At 38.2% G+C, this 17876-nt stretch overlaps 1 protein-coding gene across 1 annotated transcript in view; it reads right to left on the bottom strand.

Moving 5' to 3' along the window:
• Nucleotides 1-17876, bottom strand: part of COL5A2 (collagen type V alpha 2 chain) — a 154224-nt gene that overhangs the window by 13819 nt on the left and 122529 nt on the right. The window contains exons 27-44 of the mRNA XM_067470963.1: nt 16312-16410; nt 16161-16214; nt 15997-16050; nt 14440-14493; nt 13003-13056; nt 11093-11137; nt 10427-10525; nt 8079-8186; nt 7762-7815; nt 6152-6205; nt 6008-6061; nt 4599-4652; nt 3912-4019; nt 3770-3823; nt 3326-3379; nt 1351-1512; nt 537-644; nt 284-391 (exon numbers count right to left, since the gene is read on the bottom strand). Of these exons, the coding sequence (XP_067327064.1) occupies nt 284-391; nt 537-644; nt 1351-1512; nt 3326-3379; nt 3770-3823; nt 3912-4019; nt 4599-4652; nt 6008-6061; nt 6152-6205; nt 7762-7815; nt 8079-8186; nt 10427-10525; nt 11093-11137; nt 13003-13056; nt 14440-14493; nt 15997-16050; nt 16161-16214; nt 16312-16410 (1377 nt within the window). The remainder of the gene's footprint in view (nt 1-283; nt 392-536; nt 645-1350; nt 1513-3325; nt 3380-3769; nt 3824-3911; nt 4020-4598; nt 4653-6007; nt 6062-6151; nt 6206-7761; nt 7816-8078; nt 8187-10426; nt 10526-11092; nt 11138-13002; nt 13057-14439; nt 14494-15996; nt 16051-16160; nt 16215-16311; nt 16411-17876) is intronic.

Below are 17876 nucleotides of genomic sequence, written 5' to 3'. Positions count from 1 at the left end.
TGTAATGGTGCTCAGCAGGCCCCGCCTCCAAAGTGCTGCAAAGGGGCAATTTGCCCCAGTATGATATGGTGGAAAGATTAGTTTTTCCCATGCCAGACTCATTGTCTGTTCCTCAAACCTCCCCCATTCATAGACACCCATTTCAGAAGTTAGGCTGGTGGGACTTTTGCAGAGAGGACATTTTCCATTGCCCCAACTGAGAAATTCTCTTCCAAGAAAACATACCTAGAAGTATTTTCTGTAAGATAGCTGACAAGAGGCTGGTCTATAAATTGCTACTTACCTCTGGGCCTGCTTCACCCACTGGACCAGTGGCACCAGGAGAACCTATGGGCCCAGAAGGTCCTTTGTCTCCTGGAGGCCCCGTTGAACCTTGTTTTCCTGGTGTACCCTAGCATGAAAAGAAATATTGTGTCACCAGTTAAAACTACTAAAGAGATATAACAAGGAATGTCTGAGCATTGGGGATGATCATGATGGGTATCACTGTCAAAATCTTCAAGAAAAGCATTTTGAAAACAACTGCTGATACTCACAGCAGGTCCAGGTAGTCCAGGCATGCCTCTTTCTCCACGTTGACCAGGCATACCCACAATGCCTCTCTGACCGGTTGTTCCAGCAGGGCCTGGAGGACCATCAGGACCCTGGAATATATAGGCAATAAAACAGGATTGTAGCACAATCATTGAAACACTCAACCCAACAATTCCTAGAATTCCTAATTGCTGGCCGGGCACATGGGCTCTGAAGTCCAAAATAGGGCACCAGTTGGAAAAGGATATGAAAGTTTTATCTCTATCATCATCATCATCATCATCATCATCATCTGTATACACTTCTTCACCATGACCATGAAACCTAGATGTCTGAAACTTGGCATGAATACTACGTGGAGTATGAGAGTGCTTTGCTTAACACATCCTAATTACAATCAATTACAATTTGGACCTAAAAGTGGATGGCTTTTTGACTAATCACACACTCCTAATACCTATAATATTTATGTGTGCTTATATGTGTGCAATACAGAGAGAAAGGGAAGAAAAGGAAGTCTTTTTCCTTGCCATTTCCTTTTTTTCTTTAATGATTTGATCACATATTTTTAAAAAATCAGCCTGCATTGGGAAGGAGAGATTTGAAACCATTTGTATGGACTGAGGGTTATGAGAGAGAAGGGCTGTGGATAACATTCTCCTTTTACTCACTTTGTCTTTCACTCACCATCTATTCTATATTCACTAACCCAAGGGCAAACTCTATTGACCTAAAATGTACTTACTCCTGAGTAGACAAGTATAGGATTGTTGCCCTTATTTCAAATCTATAACTCCCGCTAACACCCAAACTTACGGGTTGTCCATCCTCTCCAGAGTCTCCTTTGTCTCCTGCACTCCCAGCTGGTCCAGCTGGACCTCGATCTCCCACTCGACCATGAGCACCAGGATCCCCACGTAGACCTGGAGGACCTTCTTTGCCTGGTTCACCAATAGCCCCAGCTGGACCAGTAGCTCCCTGGAAAAATATGTGCTGGTTAGAAGTGGATTGTGAAAACGAGGTATAGGCAGGTTCGTATATATATATATATATATATATATATATATATATATATATATATATATCTGTTGCATTTAGGGCATACAGTTCTTCCATGGAATTCAAAGTCATGTAGACCATGTCCCAGCCTGGCACTAATCAGGCCCAGAACTACTTAGCATCAGCCTTTGAGCCATGCATGAGCATAAAAATCTTTGCCTTGCCCCAAATTATGGCAAGTATCGTAAACTTGTAGCACATTATTGTTAAAGGTCAAAAACTCATATGATGTTGGGGGTTTTGTGCAAGCTATCATTGTTTTAAAAGTAGGAGGGGATTTCAAAATTGTGGTCTGAACATGTAACTGGTGAAATATTTAATTCAGTATTTCTCACCTTCACCTCCTAAATCCCTTGAACATGGTAATAAAAGACAGCATATTCTCCAAAACACAGATAGTTCCAAATCAGAATTCACATATGGATGTTTTTTATTTACTTGCACAGATGACTGAATGAGATACAGACATACCACCAACCTATGTGAGATGATTCCTTTACTATTCTCAATTTTAATAATGACCCTATTCCATTCAAATAAATACATTTTGTGGCTTTTATCTGCAGTCATGAATATATTTATGTATTTGTATGTTGTCTTCAAGGCCACATCTACACTGCCATATAATACATGTTGGACTGCATTATATGGTCAATGTAGACTCATATAATGGAGATTGAACTGCATTGAACTGAATTATATGAGTCTACATCGCCATATAATCAAGTTCAATGCAGTTAATCTGCATTCTGGAACTGTATTATATGGCTGAGTAGATCGGGCCCAAGAGTCTAGAGACAGCATATATAATAGAGGCAGTCCCCATGTTACATCCAACTTACAAACGACTCATAGTTTGTAGGTTGGATGGGAGTGAGATAACAGGAAGTGAGACAAATCTACCCCTTGGAAGGGAAATTCACTCCTGAAAGGGTTATCATGAGGAAAAGGTGTCTCCACTGAAACTTTCTCACCAATCCTCATTTCTACAACAAGCCAAATTTCTCAAAATCCAATTATCACAAGGGCAGAAAGTAAGGTGAAATCTTCTAAACAGTATTCAGGCAACAAAATAAACACCACTGGGTGTGCTTTTCCTGCATGGTAGAGGATTGAACTAGATGGTCCATGTGGTCTCTTCCAACTCTATTATTCTATGATTCTATTAGCCGTTTTCTATGCTATCCAAAACTAATGCATATCTCTGTGTGTTTGGCTGTAGTTATACTTAAAAATGTACCTGTTCTAATTCATATACAAATTCAACTTAAGAACAAACCTACAGAACCTATATTGTTCATAACTTGGGCACTGACTGTATATGATATGCACACACACATTTTTATCACCACAGCCATCCTGGAGGGCCCTGGTTCCCATCCCTTGATCCTTTTGGAGTTCAGTTCCCATAATTCCTAATCAATGCTATCATGTTGACCATGGTGTTGGTGACATCTGGGAGCTAAAATCCAAAACATCTAGAAGAATAAAAGCTGAAAAACATTGCTATAAGGTATGTTAATCCGAGAGCTAGCCCAGGGTGATCTGCTCTACAGGAGGAAGAACCTAGGTTTTTCCGTCCAAATATGTATCAGCTGCACTATGCACATTTTTTAAAGGGATCAGTCTATTGACATAAGACAAATCAATCTACAGTAGTTGTGCATGAATTGGGAATGTATCTTTACTAATGATATTTTATATAATACATCTGGATCAATGTCTGACTTACAGTAGGTCCTGGGGGTCCAACTCTACCAGCAGATCCGGGGAAACCTGTAGCACCCTAGAGATAAATAAAAAAGATGTGCATAAAGGGTGGCAAAAAAAATCTTAACAGAATCAGCAAAGAAATTCTCTTTTCTTTAATGGCCATGAGTGAAAGCCAACAGAAGTCTGTTTTCCTCCCACCCTGTTCCCTGTCATGCCTCCTGAAAATCTTTTGTAACAGATTTTGAGGGTGTCAATAAATACTGCAGCAGGGAAGAAAAATCATTGCCTCCGCTTCCTGTTGACAGGAGAAGGTAAGCGGATACCACAGCCCATGTATGAAATACAAATTGATGCTAAACAAGCTGTATGCATTGTTGCTAAAATTTGAAACAATAGCTTCAAATGAGTAGAGGCCTTAACACTTTAAGTGATCCTTAATTCATAAAGAAGTTAATCTACTTACAGGGGGACCTTTAGTACCACGACCACCTTTTAGTCCAGGAACGCCAGATGGACCCTGAGTGGAAATGAGAAAATAAAAGTTGATGTTCAATTACTGGAAGAGACAGTAAGTAGTGTTACCTTCCCATATTACTTTTACTTACTGGTGGGCCATGAGAACCTGAAAGACCTTGAGGTCCAGGGGATCCAGCATCTCCTTTTTGTCCAGGTTCCCCAGGTTCCCCTTTTACACCAGGTTGACCGTCAGGGCCCTACAGAAGTTAATGCATATATGGCATATAAAGTTAGAGACTTTTCAAAACTCATACTTTTTAATTCAAGAAACAAACAGTAAGCTCTGCAACCGACCAGACACCAGAATTCTACTACTGACTTCAATCAAATTAATTGATGGATAACACAGTATAGTACAGCACACTCTCATACAATGCTTGCAATCATTTCACAACATAATTATGACTAAGTTTAGATAGCTCTGAATTCTTTTCTGCTATTTGGATGCAGTTCCTTCATGTATTTGCAAACTTTGATACAAATTTGTGCTACATGCCAAAATACAGCATTATCTAGTCCCTATGAAATTAAAGTGTATGTTTCAACAACAAAAATAGATCCATGCAAATCACGCAAACCTTGTTATCAGCAATAAAACTCCAAATCCTTCCCCTTATTACTGATACAAGAATTATTTTTTTAAAAAATTCCCAGAATATGACATTTCTGAACCATCTCTCAAAGCAGTTTGATAATGTACTATGTGGAAAGTAATGTGAATTAAACAACAAGCAGTGATCAAAAGAATTTTCTTTGATTTAAGAGCAATAACATACCGGAGGACCAGCAAAGCCAACTGGCCCCGTTGGACCATTTTCACCACGAGAGCCCTAAGCAGTGGAGAAGGAAAAACAAAAAGTTTAATCTGACATTTTGTATTTATTTCAAAGGATGTATAATGCTCTAGTGCAGTGATTCCCAAACTTTAGTCTTCCAGTGTTTTGGACTTTATCTCAACTGCCTTCGCAGGTCTGAGATTCTGCTAACTGGCATCCAAAAAACCCCATGGAAAACCATAGTTTTGAAACATTGTGCACATACTTCTATTAAACATGAATGAATCAAATGTAGCTCTGTTAGGAAAGTAAGCTGATTATATTCTCCACCTACATTTCCCTCTTAAGAAATACTAACAGTAAAGGCCAGCCCCCAGCTTATACATCCCATCAATACTGAGAACATTCAATTTGTATGTGACTCTAGACCACTGGTTCTCAACCTGTGGGTCCCCAGATGTTTTGGCCTTCAACCCCCAGAAATCCGAACAGCTGGTAAACTGGTTGAGATTTCTGGGAGTTGTAGGCCAAAACACCTGGGAACCCACAGGTTGAGAATTACTCTTCTAGACCAAATAGGCTGACCATAGTAACAAGTGCATTGTCCTAATGCATACAGCACAGGACAAGTTTTCCTCCTGTCTGTATCTACACTGAGGTCAACATGGAGCCCACTTTGTAAAGGTTCGCTTTCTTCTTCTGGCTGGGCAAAGTTGCTTGGAGGAAAACAGAGTATGTCAGAAACACTCCTACTTATAGGAAGGAGTGGTAGAAACAAAATTGAGATCGCACCATTTGTTTGTCCTCCTTTCAGCATGGGGAAGAGAATTACACAAAGATGTTGTCTGTCTGACTCTTCCAGGTGTTCCTGGAAGTTCTGCCTGAAAGCACTTTATTTCTTGAATCTTAATGTTATTGGTGGATACAGGCAGTGTAACCAATTCAATAATATACTGGATTCAATCAACATGGCTCATTCAAACTTTAATTTTAACCCAGTCATTGGATCCTCAACAGGTAATCTTTCAAACCAACTGTAAGGAGAATCTGAGAACCCTCAAGCATTTAGAATTGTGTTATACTGTATTATAGAGTTTAATGATTAATTGGTTGCTCATAATTATATTATTGGAATGTACATACCCTGGTCAAAGCAACCTGTCTAGCCATTTTAATATTGATGAAATATAGTCTGTTTTGTGTGTGTGTGTGTGTGTGTGTGTGTAAAGTATTGGCCTAGCTACCTTCCTTATATGTAATGAAGATATTGACCTAGCTACTTTCCTTGTATGTGATGAAGGTTTAAATAGTTGTGCCATTTTGCAAAATTCAAGAAGGGATCTTTGTTAAAAGGATGAAAAGCAAAGTGACCTTTTATCAAAATATTAATTATGGAATAAAATACTTACAGGATTTCCTCGAGAGCCTGCAGGGCCAACTAAACCTCGAGGGCCAGGTTCCCCCTTTAAAGAAATGTTATAATATGTTATCATATGAACAATATATATATCCCTTCCTCGAGGCCAACATTATTAACAAGCTCCGTTTTTTACCTTTTCGCCAGCAGGACCTGCAGGACCGCCTGGGCCTAATGGACCTGGAAGACCCTATTAAACAATAATACATTGCAGTTAGAGATGTAAATGATCAGACAGATGCCTTTAAATATTTATTTTCTGCCCTCAGTGGCTAGGGAGGCAGAACACACCAAAGATGAGACAATGTATCAACTAAAGAAATCAGGGCATGACTTTTATTAGTTTCAGCTAAGGTTTCATCTACATTGACATATACATCCTGATTATCTGCTTTGAAATGGATTATATGACAGTGTAGACTCATACAATCCAGTTCAAAGCAGATAATGTGGATTATCTGCTATGATAATCTGTATTATATGGCAGTGTAGACCCATCCTTAGATGGGGCATGGGACTCAGGTACCAAGATTGCTGATCTGAGTGTTGGTTGATAGCATGGGATCCCAAATGGGCACAAGACACCATGTGGTTTTCTTATAATATAATGCTAAGGTTGGACCATGCCCCTGAGCTGGCCGAACTACAGTTGCCTCAAATCTGATGGAACTTTAAAGGGACCCCATTTTTATCTGACCTCATGCCCAACCTGTTCAAGTTGTGACAAATATATTCACACTTAAATAAGCAGAGGGAGAGGCTGGGGAATCTGCTCAAATGAGGAAACCAACCCCAGAATAGCGCTTATATGTTAAAAAGGTGGACCAGACTGAAAACTTCACCAGCTAAGTCAACCTGTTTTGTCCTGCACCCTGCACTCATACAGGCTGTAGCTTGATGGACCAGTAACCCCAAACATTGCAATGACTCCTGGGAAAGAGAAGCACTGTTGTGCTCACTGCCTTAGGCTCTCCCATCACTTGGATACAAACAAAGTGAGCCAGGTAAACATAGTCTCCAAAATTATACAATTGATTGCTTTTGCCTGATTTTGATCACACTTTTAAAAAAACCTCTGAAATTATTTTCTTCACTGATCACAAAGCATATAAATTGGGCATATTTCAACAGGTTTAAGCATACCTAAATTTGTAGACTAGATCAGAACAAAAGAAAAGGCCTTGATAGTTCAGATCAGATCTTGATCAAAAAAATCATTCTGGCATTACAATGATTGACATCTTCAAATTGCACATTTAATTTCTAAAATTAGAAGAACCATAGCCTAAAGAAGCCAGAAATGAAAAGACTATTGGCATCAAAATATGTCGGTATCAGTCTTTGATGGTATGGAACTAAGATTGCCATTATTCTTTCAGTTCAGGAATCTTTGACCTTTTTGAAAACATAATTTTCTTAGATCATAGAAAATGTTCATTGTCATATATGAAATACATAAAGGCTCTTTGCCAAGCTGAAATCAGTATCATGGGTTTGTTGGAAGAAGATTAGAAAACTTCTCATAAGTAAAATGTTAATATATCTAATTATTATAGAGGGCTTTAGATAATTAGAGTTACCTTGTAAAAGGTTGCCATAGCACTGTAATTTCAGTGCCTGGTCAGTATTGTTTTAATTTAATTTTACACTTTATATTTTTACCATGTTTTTCCATCATAAAACCCATTTTAAAATTATATCCTACTTTTATTAGGAAAATTACACAAAAACAGTAAATTGACTCACTCTTGCACCATCGTTGCCAGCTGTACCTTCACTTCCCTTTTCTCCTATACTGCCCTAAGAAAAGAATAACAAAATTTAAAACTCAAAGACATTGCTTTATTAGTTGGGAATGTTAGTATGCAAAGGGATGCTGTGGCACCTTAGAGACTGAGAAAACAAAGCTTGTAGCATAAGCCTTCATGGACAAAGTCTACTTCCTCAGATGGAAAAAGTAAAATATTATTTACAAAATAATAAGCAGCTGAGGCCTTATGGAAAAACAACCACTTTCTACTTTCAACTTGAAGGATGGATATTGGCAAAGACCCAAAGCTTACCCTATCCCCTTTGGGACCAGGAGTTCCTGCAATGCCCCTCTCTCCTGGCATTCCCTGAAGACCTGGAGGCCCTTGGTCCCCTGAAGTTCCAGAAGGGCCTGGATTTCCCTGAATTTGATAAAGATAAAATGTTTTTTTTCTTCTTTCATTGATAACAGGAAATTGAACAAGGAATCGAACATCTTAAACAACTTGGTAGGATTGGAAGGCACCACCACATTTTGATATTCTTTCTGTGGATGCCCCAAACAAACTTAAGCAATGGTCATGGAGCAATTCCAAAATACACTCTTGTATGTCTCCTAACATTAGATGAACGGAAGACTTCCCAGTATATGACCTAATAAGAAGAAAACAGGACAGCAGCCATCAAGGATAAAAATAATCTCAGTCTGTCCCCATCTACACTGCAATATAAAATCCAGATTATTTGCTTTGAACTGGATTATGTGACAGTGTAGAGCCATATAATCCAGTCCAAAGCAGATAATCTGGGTTATATGTCTGGGTACATGGATCTGTCTATTTCTGGAAAAAATTACATATGACTTTACCATTTTCAGTCCCATTTTGACCTTTTCCCTATTACAGCAGTTGATAAAAAAGCATTAAAACTGCATCAATGAATGTGTTCTTTCACAAAGCACACTCTTCTTTGAAGTATTTTGTCCTAAAATATAATATTTAACATCTATAAAGTACATTAATCTATTGTGCTTTCACTGTATTTATATTTATTTCAACATCACAGCTATTATGTTACATTAAAGCTATTATTATTGAGTACCTTATCTTAGAGAAAAGTCGGTTATGATGAACAATGTTTGTACCTGTCTAACAATAAATAAGCACTTAATACACATTTTAGGGGCATTTTTGAGCTAAAAATAAAATGACAAAATCTGTAGAAATGGAAAACTCAAATGAGAGCTCTGTTTTCATTTTCATCTTCCTTTTAGGTTTTTTAAAATTCTTAGTTGTATCCCCACACCCACACACTTTTAAAAATGTATGTTGTAAGACTTTTTGTTCCTTTCCACAATGAAATTCATGAATTTTTTAATCCATGGTTTAATCCATGGTTTTTTATTTGTCCAGTCACACAATTTACTTCATTTAATACAACTCTTCCCCATTGACAAGATGGAAGTTTACCCCCCCCCCCAAAAAAAAAAAATCAGTTATGTGCATTTTGGATGCTCACAAAATATGTTCCATGTATACTTTATTATTCAGAACTTTCCCGTAAGCCTTCCAAATGGTTGATCTAATTGATTACTTTTTAACTAGCATGAAAGTCACTTTCATTGTTGTTGTTCATTCGTTCAGTCGTCTCCGACTCTTCGTGACCTCATGGACCAGCCTCCGCCAGAGCTCCCTGTCGGCCGTTACCACCCCCAGCTCCCTCAAGGTCAGTCCAGTCACTTCAAGGATGACATCCATCCATCTTGCCCTTGGTCGGCCCCTCTTCCTTTTGCCTTCCACTTTCCCCAGCATAATTGTCTTCTCTAGGCTTTCCTGTCTCCTCATGATGTGGCCAAAGTACTTCAACTTTGTCTCTAGTATCTTTCCCTCCAGTGAGCAGTCGGCTTTATTTCCTGGAGGATGGACTGGTTGGATCTTCTCGCAGTCCAAGGCACTCTCAGCACTTTCCTCCAACACCACAGCTCAAAAGCATCGATCTTCCTTCGCTCAGCCTTCCCTAAGGTCCAGCTCTCACATCCGTAGATTACTACAGGGAATACCATGGCTTTGACTAGGCGGATCTTTCATTAAATACTACAGGGAATACCATGGCTTTGACTAGGCGGATCTTTCATTAAATCCACCAAAATCCTATCTCTAGTTTGGATACACATATTAGTTCAGGATATATGCATTAAATCAGTCCACTTCAAAATTCTGACTAAACAAAATGCTTGAACATTTTATAGTACACATTCATTTACTCATAGTGAATAAGAATTAGTCAGGGTGAATAAACAGGTGCCTTCTTTTTATTATTTAGGCTATGATAAATGGACAGGGTTTTTTTAAAAAATATTAAGAAATGCAAAATGGCAGCTTTTATGGACCTGCATTCAATCTTCCTGATAAAAGTCAATGGACAGGTAGGAAATACTCAAAATATCCCACTTTTGAAGCAAATTTAAAGAAAGTAAGTACTGGAACAGTGAAAGTAATATGAAGGGAAAGTGGCCTGAATCAATTTTTCATTTCTTGTTAACTGATATCAAGTCAACTTTGAGTTACGGTGAGCCCATGAATGAAATACCTCCAAGTCACCCTGTCATCAACAAGCTTTGTCAGGTCTTGCAGGCTCAAGTTTAGTGAGAATTTAATGTTACCTTTGCACCATCAGGGCCTTGACCTCCAGCCATACCCTTTTCTCCTTGCATACCAGATGATCCTGGATTTCCTCTCTCTCCTGGATTGCCACGTTCACCCTGGAATGAGAGAGGCAAGAGAGGATCCACAAACTATGAATCAGCCGAATAGTTACAGAACTACAAATACTGAACAAATTTCATATAGGACCATTTGCTGTACTTTCATCTTTAAAGGTAAACAGGTCTATGCCTTGCCAATGCTGAAAAAGAAATTGTTTTGGTAATCCCAACTACCTTCTCAGCTCCAGGAAGAATGGTATACAAATGTGGCAAGAACATAGCCATGCATACAAACAGCAACCAACTGGAAATGCAATGCACTCAAAGAAAATGAAATTTAAAAAATCAAGATTGAAAAGATTCCTAATTAATGGATCTGAAGTTTAAAGAAGCGAGTTTCCAGATAAGCTGTTGCCAAAAAGAATGCATTGGAAAGGAGAAATAATATCTAAGAAGGCCAGACTTCACAATAAGTTCCAAATTCCGATGTGTCAAATTCATCGATCTGAAGTTTCTGTAGTATGCAATTTCTCTTTTATGTGGTGGTTTCCAAGCCAACTTTAGAATTAGAAAAAATATATAGAAATCTGCAGTGATATGCCTACATAAAAGGACAAATCTTACCCTAGGACCTAAAGGACCTGGTGCTCCACCATCTCCGGGAACACCCTGTGTAGAAAAGAGAAAGAAAATCATTAAGTAACTATAGCAGATTCCACATACAGAAGACTAAAATGGAAATCTTTATTTATGCTAATACCTATTAGTGTGACTGCAAACATACCATTTTGAATTGATATTGCTTTTGGTGGATTTTAAAAAGCATAGTCCAGAAAAAAGAGGAAGTATTGGCTTCTGTTGCTTAGATCTTGCTTTTTAGATTGCCTTTAAATCAAGGGTGGAAAATGTCTGGCGGTTCAGATGTTAGACAGCTGCTCCAATCATCCCTCTATAATGATTATACTGCCTAGAGCTAATGATACCTACAATGAAAAAAACATCTGGATGGCCACACAACCCCCAAATGTGATTACAATAATAGCATAGATTCTCCTGTGGATTCATCTCACAGTGCTCTCTTTTGTTTGAAGATTTAAAAACACAGGAATTAAGCAAATTGTGTTGCTACATGGCTAGGATCCATTTATGGTCATATGATCTTTAAACATGATGGCAGGACTATAAATATTTTACACACCTTTAAACGTGACTACTGTGAAATAGAGTATCAATGCAGCATCTAGTTTCTTAAACTATTTCCAATGAGGAGGATAACGTTTTTATATGGTTACATTGTAATCTTTCTGCATTCTGAGTCTCTGTCATTCATTTTGACCAGAAAGCATGGGGAGCACTGTGATACATATGTCCTCAAAATCAATAGACAATTTGACTAAATATTAAAATATCTTTAGCAACCTCCCAGAAACATAGTCTTCCCAATCGAATATAATCTCAATGAAGATAGGCATAAAAGTGACCAGTCAGATCAAAGCAATATATCTTCTGTTCTAGCTTTCTGTTTCAAATGGCCATCAATCAGGTAGTATTATACTCTATCCTATGGTTTGTCCCAAAATAATCAAAAATATTTCATCTGAGCTCCTTGGTTTAATTTAACTATCAAAGAAAAAAAATACATTGACAGCCCTCTAGGCTTCATAAATTTGTCCTATGACAGTCTAGTCAATTCCACAAGGGAAAAATCCAGGATATAGTTATTTACTGTTGCTGAAGTATTCTGCCTCCACAATCAGCTGAAAGCACAGTAATAATAACTGCTGCAGACTACATGTACAGCTCCTCTACTTTTCTGGAGGTCAAGGGTCCTTCAAGAAAAACCTGAATCCTGAGAGAAATCCGCATTTAAAATGCATATTAAGAGTGTATACATGTGTGTGTGTGTTTGCATATGTACACACATATACATATGTGTATATTCTTCCTCTTTTTAAAAAACAAATCTCTCATATGCAGGTGGCATCTGGGGAAAAGAACTATGGAAAGTCCCTGATTTGTCCTGAAATAATAAAGAAAAAATCTTGAAACGGGATAAACAATGAATGGAATACATGAGTGATATGGATACATCCAACTGACTTTCAGGTGAGTATGAAGACATTCTCTTTTTTTACCCCAAAGATATTCTGCTGCCAGGGAAAGAGCAAAATTGTACCCTTGCCTCCTTGCTCCATGCACAAAATCCAGCTGAATGAATTATTTAAACTTTATTTATGACTAGTAATGGCTGAGCATCTTCTACGGCATTAGAAGGAAGTAGGCTAGCTTCAGTGATCCAGGAGAGAAGAGAAGGCCAACTGTTCCCAGCATTTTCTGCCTCAGGCAATCACCCAGCTCCAGTCTTCTCATTACTATATAAATTGTCTCAGAGGCCCAGCTCTTTATGGGAAAAGCCATTGTGGAGTCACTTTTATATTGTTAGAAATGCTAGGCATTACAAGCAACCAGTGAATGACAAAAGAATCTCATCAAAGAAACGGGTGCCTGTAAACAACACATTATAAAGCCATTACCTGGTCACCTGGCTTTCCTCCCTCCCCTGGAGGCCCGGGAGGACCAGGTAAGCCCTGCAAAAAGGAAAATAAGCAGAAACGTCAGGACATATATAAGAAAACTTTCTGGAAATATTATGTCCCTGGATTATATGTGGAGCTGCCAAAATGCTCTGGAGACACTAAATCTCATCTGATCTCAGAAGCTAAGCAGGGACAGGTCTGGCTAGTAGTTGGAAGGAAATTTGCCAGGGAATATCAAGTGCTGTTATGTTAAATATAACATGGTACTTCATCAGTAACAGGAATGTAAAATGGTATTTGCATGCAGTACAAGACTCCCATTACATGTTAGGTTGAAGAACCTATTGATTGTCCATTTTGATTAACAACCTTATCCACAAAAGGATATAAAAGCTAGAATTTTTATTGCAGAACTGTGGATTTTAATTAGTTTAATCGTTTGTAAAGTCTCGTAGGTCAATCTAAGATAATCAGATGGACTGTGCTTTAATCAATTGGCCTGTAATTGAAGCACACTTGTTTTCTTGGGCTGATTTGGTTCTGTTGTGCAGCCCTGAGAGAAAGAAAAGCCACTTATTTTGGCAAAGTTTTAACTGATTGGCTACCCTGTTGTGAAGTCCTACGTAGCTCAAGGAAACTTTCTTTCCTATATCCCACTGCAATATTTATGATTCATCAGGATTCCATCTTCAAACATTTTCTCCCTGATAGGTGGCAACATGAGAGTTTTCCATACATTTTGAAGACTTTTCACATTTGGGGACTTTTTGGTGAAAATTTAGTTTGTGCAAACACGATTACATTTTGCAGATCCCCCCCCCCCTTCCAAAAAAAATACAATTTTTATGTAATTTTTTATTTTTTCACAAAATGGTTTATAACAAAAAAAAATAGCTGAAACTAAATATTTGTCTTGATCTTACTTCGAGCAAAAATTCTCCTGATGGTTAATCATTTTTAAAGGCATTTCTCAAGAAGTCAAAAACACCCTTCTTCATCTAGGACAAGAGATTTTGTGAATATTGTATACATTCCTTTCTACCTCCACATACAAAATTCAAGTAATGGGGAAGGATTACTCTTAAGGAAAACTCTTCTACACATATTCCTTTTTGTGTGAAGATTCTTAGGAATAATGATAATAAGGCAGCAAATCTGTTCTGAACAGGTGCTGAACTCTACCGCAAATATGAGCTCAACACTTTTAATAATTAACATTTGGAATTAAGTCCAGAATAGAGTCACTGCCCAAATACCATAACTTACCAGATACCATTGCTTGGAAGTGGCAGGGAATAAGTAAGGAAAGGGTTTTTGGCATCTACTTTGTTCATATTTTAATAGACACTTTACTGGATTTTGAATGCAACATGCAACGAACTGCTCATAGCAATGGGATTTGTTAAACTAAAAACAAAATTGTATTATACTTACCTGGAAGCCTGTAGGACCTGGGGGGCCTTGTTCTCCTCTTTCTCCTGCTGGTCCCTAAGAAACAAAATACTTGTTGTTTACTACAGTACCCTGTCAGTTTGAATCTTCACATTCTTTCTCTGGCTGAGCTGATCAAAGGGACGAGTTATCCTTTGTTTCTTGGTGCTTATTTTATAAACAATTTGACCAGTGATACTAATTGGGGGGAAAAGATTTACATTAGCCATTAATTTGGTCCAGTGACACTTCCATTTATCTTTCATTCTCATCTATGAGAATCCAGGGCCCTTCGACGCAGCCATATAACCCAGAATATCAAGGCAGGAAATCCCACAATAACTTCTTTGAACTGGGTCATCTGAGTCCACACTGGCATATATTCCAGTTCAAAGCAGAAAATGTGGGATTTTATTCAACTGTTTAAAAGGGCCTCCAGTCATTTTCTACTGTTAAAAGAAAGATAGAGAACAATTTCTTTAAAATAAATGTTTTCTGCCAAATACATTGTTGACATGTCAGTTAATCAAAATGGGAATAAAATGAGACATCTGGACACTACAGAAAGGCTTATTCTCCCAAACAACTGAAAATGACCACATCTTTTTGAGTGTTTCAAGAAGTGAGGACTTTGTCTTTTAAATATTTGAACAGTGCAAGTCTGAAAAAGTGTAATCAAATGGATCCCCACTTCGACACAAGCCCAAAGCCTATGATGGTTCAGGCTAATACAAATTAACCCAGAATAAACCTCCGGGTTAAAAAAAAACACTTGCAAAGAACTGGACCTTTCAATAAGTCCTGGATCTTAGCAGGTGTGGGCCCTGTGAGGGCTTGAGATCTCCTTCCATGATCCCAAGGGTCAATCCCCACTAATGAAAGCAGGTCTATTCTACAGCTGCTGTTGCTTCAAAATGACTGAACAGAAACTTGAAGAGGGAATAATGAATTTTCTATTTGCAGGCCTGTTTGGTACTTTTGATGAAAAAGAGGGATGAGGACTAGCTAGATGCCCTCGTGGGTCAATCTCTAGCCACCCCCACAAAAATTGTGGGATTTCAGCCCTCGGTCTGGCCTAAATCTTGAAAGGGCCCATGATTTAGGCATGTCTGGAAGGGTCCTGAGTTCAATGAACATATCCCCTGGTAGATGAGCAATATAAGGTTGCAGTTAGATTATAAAGGCATATGTTCCAATTCTGCATCATAGTGAAGGCTGTCTTCTTCCAAGCATTGTAGGCTGGATCTATACTGCTCTATATCCCAGGATTTGATCTCAGGTTATCTGCATACCTCAGATTATCTGGCAATGTAGACTCATATATTCCAGTTCAAAGCAGATAATCTGGGATCAGGTCCTTGGATATAGGGCAGTGTAGACCCAGCCTTGGACTGCTGGTTTGACTTGATTTTGTAAGTTACCCATGCCTTACTTCTTTGCTGCTGTTTTTATATTTTTCTCCTTTCACTAGTCATTGTTTTAATGTTGTAATACAACCCAAAGAAGTCTGGTTTATGGGTGGTTTAAACGGATAATGAACACATTTGCATAATTACTTACGGGAGGTCCAACTGGACCAGAAGGGCCAACTTCACCATCTTTACCAGGAGCACCCTAGAATGTCACAATAAAAGACAAATGGGTGAGTAAACATAAGAGAGTAAAGTGAGAAATATCATGGTCCTTAGACAACATTTAAAAAAAGACAATACCAGGATACTTACTCTTTGCCCTGGGACACCAGCATTGCCAGCCTCACCTGCCTTCCCTTGATCACCCTAATTTGCCAGAATAAAAAAAAACTCATTATTCATCTTGCATTATTAATCTGAAATGGAATATAACCACTTTAAAATGGGATGAAATGATTCTTACACTAATGCCTTTTGGCCCAGGGAGACCCATGCTGCCTGGCTGGCCTCTGATTCCTATTGGTCCTGCTGGGCCCGGTCGACCATCTTCTCCTGGAGCACCCTGTGAAAAACACCAAGCATTTAAAGCTGAAATTACTAATATTTGGCCCAACTTGACTTTTCTCATATACATAAGCATGTCTAATTTGATTTCAGAACCATTCTGCAAATCAATGAGCATAGAGTATAGACAAAGTGATAGATCTATTTATTTTATTAGACTTATTTACAACTTTTATATACTGTCACCTCAACCTAGGTCCCTCAGTAGTTTATAAAATCTACTGAATCGGAATTCAAAACACATCACATAGCTGACAAGGATAAACTACAAAATCAGGTTAATTTTCCCTCATTCATAGCACTACATTGGTGATCCTAAGATGAAACCATCACAGGTTATTTTGGGCAATATTAGCCTTGCAGGTTTCAAATGCCAGAACTTTCTCTTTACGAAAGACAGTGATGTCATTTGCCATATCTCTCTGCCTTTCCTGAATTCTCTGTGCTTATCTGCAATGCTCAGAGCAGCTCATGATAACCTGCATTTTTCCACTATCGATATACATCTGTGAGCAATCCCTGCTGGATTGCTAAGTACTTTGATTTTGGCTTGATTTTGAATGACACTTTAGACATGAGCTTGACCAAAGGCATCTTCCTTGTAGAGATTAAACTTAGTAGAATTCATTCACTGACTTTGAGATAAAATATTTCTCCCTGATGCAGGGAAAAATAACATTTCTAGCTGTCCTATGGGAGGCTGTCAGGATGAACATCTGCACTGCAAAATTTATTGCTACACCATTGCGGAGCAATTTCAAGTTCCCCACTGCAGTTTTTTGCCTCCAAGGATGTAATTTCTCTTCCTTTACTACATATAAATCCGATTTTGTTTGGAAAATATTTTGTAACTTGCCTTTCTAAATACATTCATTCACACAAACTGTGGTCCAGTTAATATCTGTTATTTTAAAATGGATCACATAAAAATTGTGAGTTTGGAACTACAGAGATCATAAACTTGATCTATGTGTAACATTTACTCAAAGGAGGCCTTCTATTTACAATTGAATCAAAAACTTGGAGAAGTCACTTTTGTGATCAGTTACCTAGAATTTTCCTGCCTGTATGGATGGTGGAGGAAAAGGAACCAAGACTAGGTCTACACTGCCATATAATCCAGTTCAAAGCAGACAAACTGGGATGAGGAACTGGATTATAGGGCAATGCAGATTGAAGCATTCAGAACTAGTAAAGCATTCTGTGTGCCATAGGGGCTAGTCAGTTGCTTTGGTAGCATGAAAACTAGAACCTTCCAAAGTTGCTTGTCTCTTGCATGGAAAGACCGAATTAAAAGCCAATTACAGATCCAACCAAGCTGCATCCTTTTTTTCTTTTTTTCTTTTTTGTATCCTTTTCTGAAATCTGTTACAACTCTGCTCGATTTTTTCCAAGATATGATAATATGGGATCTGCAATTTACAACATCTGGAGGACAAATTCCTCCATCTTGACATATTTTAG

The sequence above is a fragment of the Anolis sagrei genome, chromosome 1 (genome assembly GCF_037176765.1).
Source record: "Anolis sagrei isolate rAnoSag1 chromosome 1, rAnoSag1.mat, whole genome shotgun sequence".
NCBI lineage: Eukaryota > Metazoa > Chordata > Lepidosauria > Squamata > Dactyloidae > Anolis > Anolis sagrei.
This window is presented reverse-complemented; position numbering and strand designations above follow the sequence as displayed.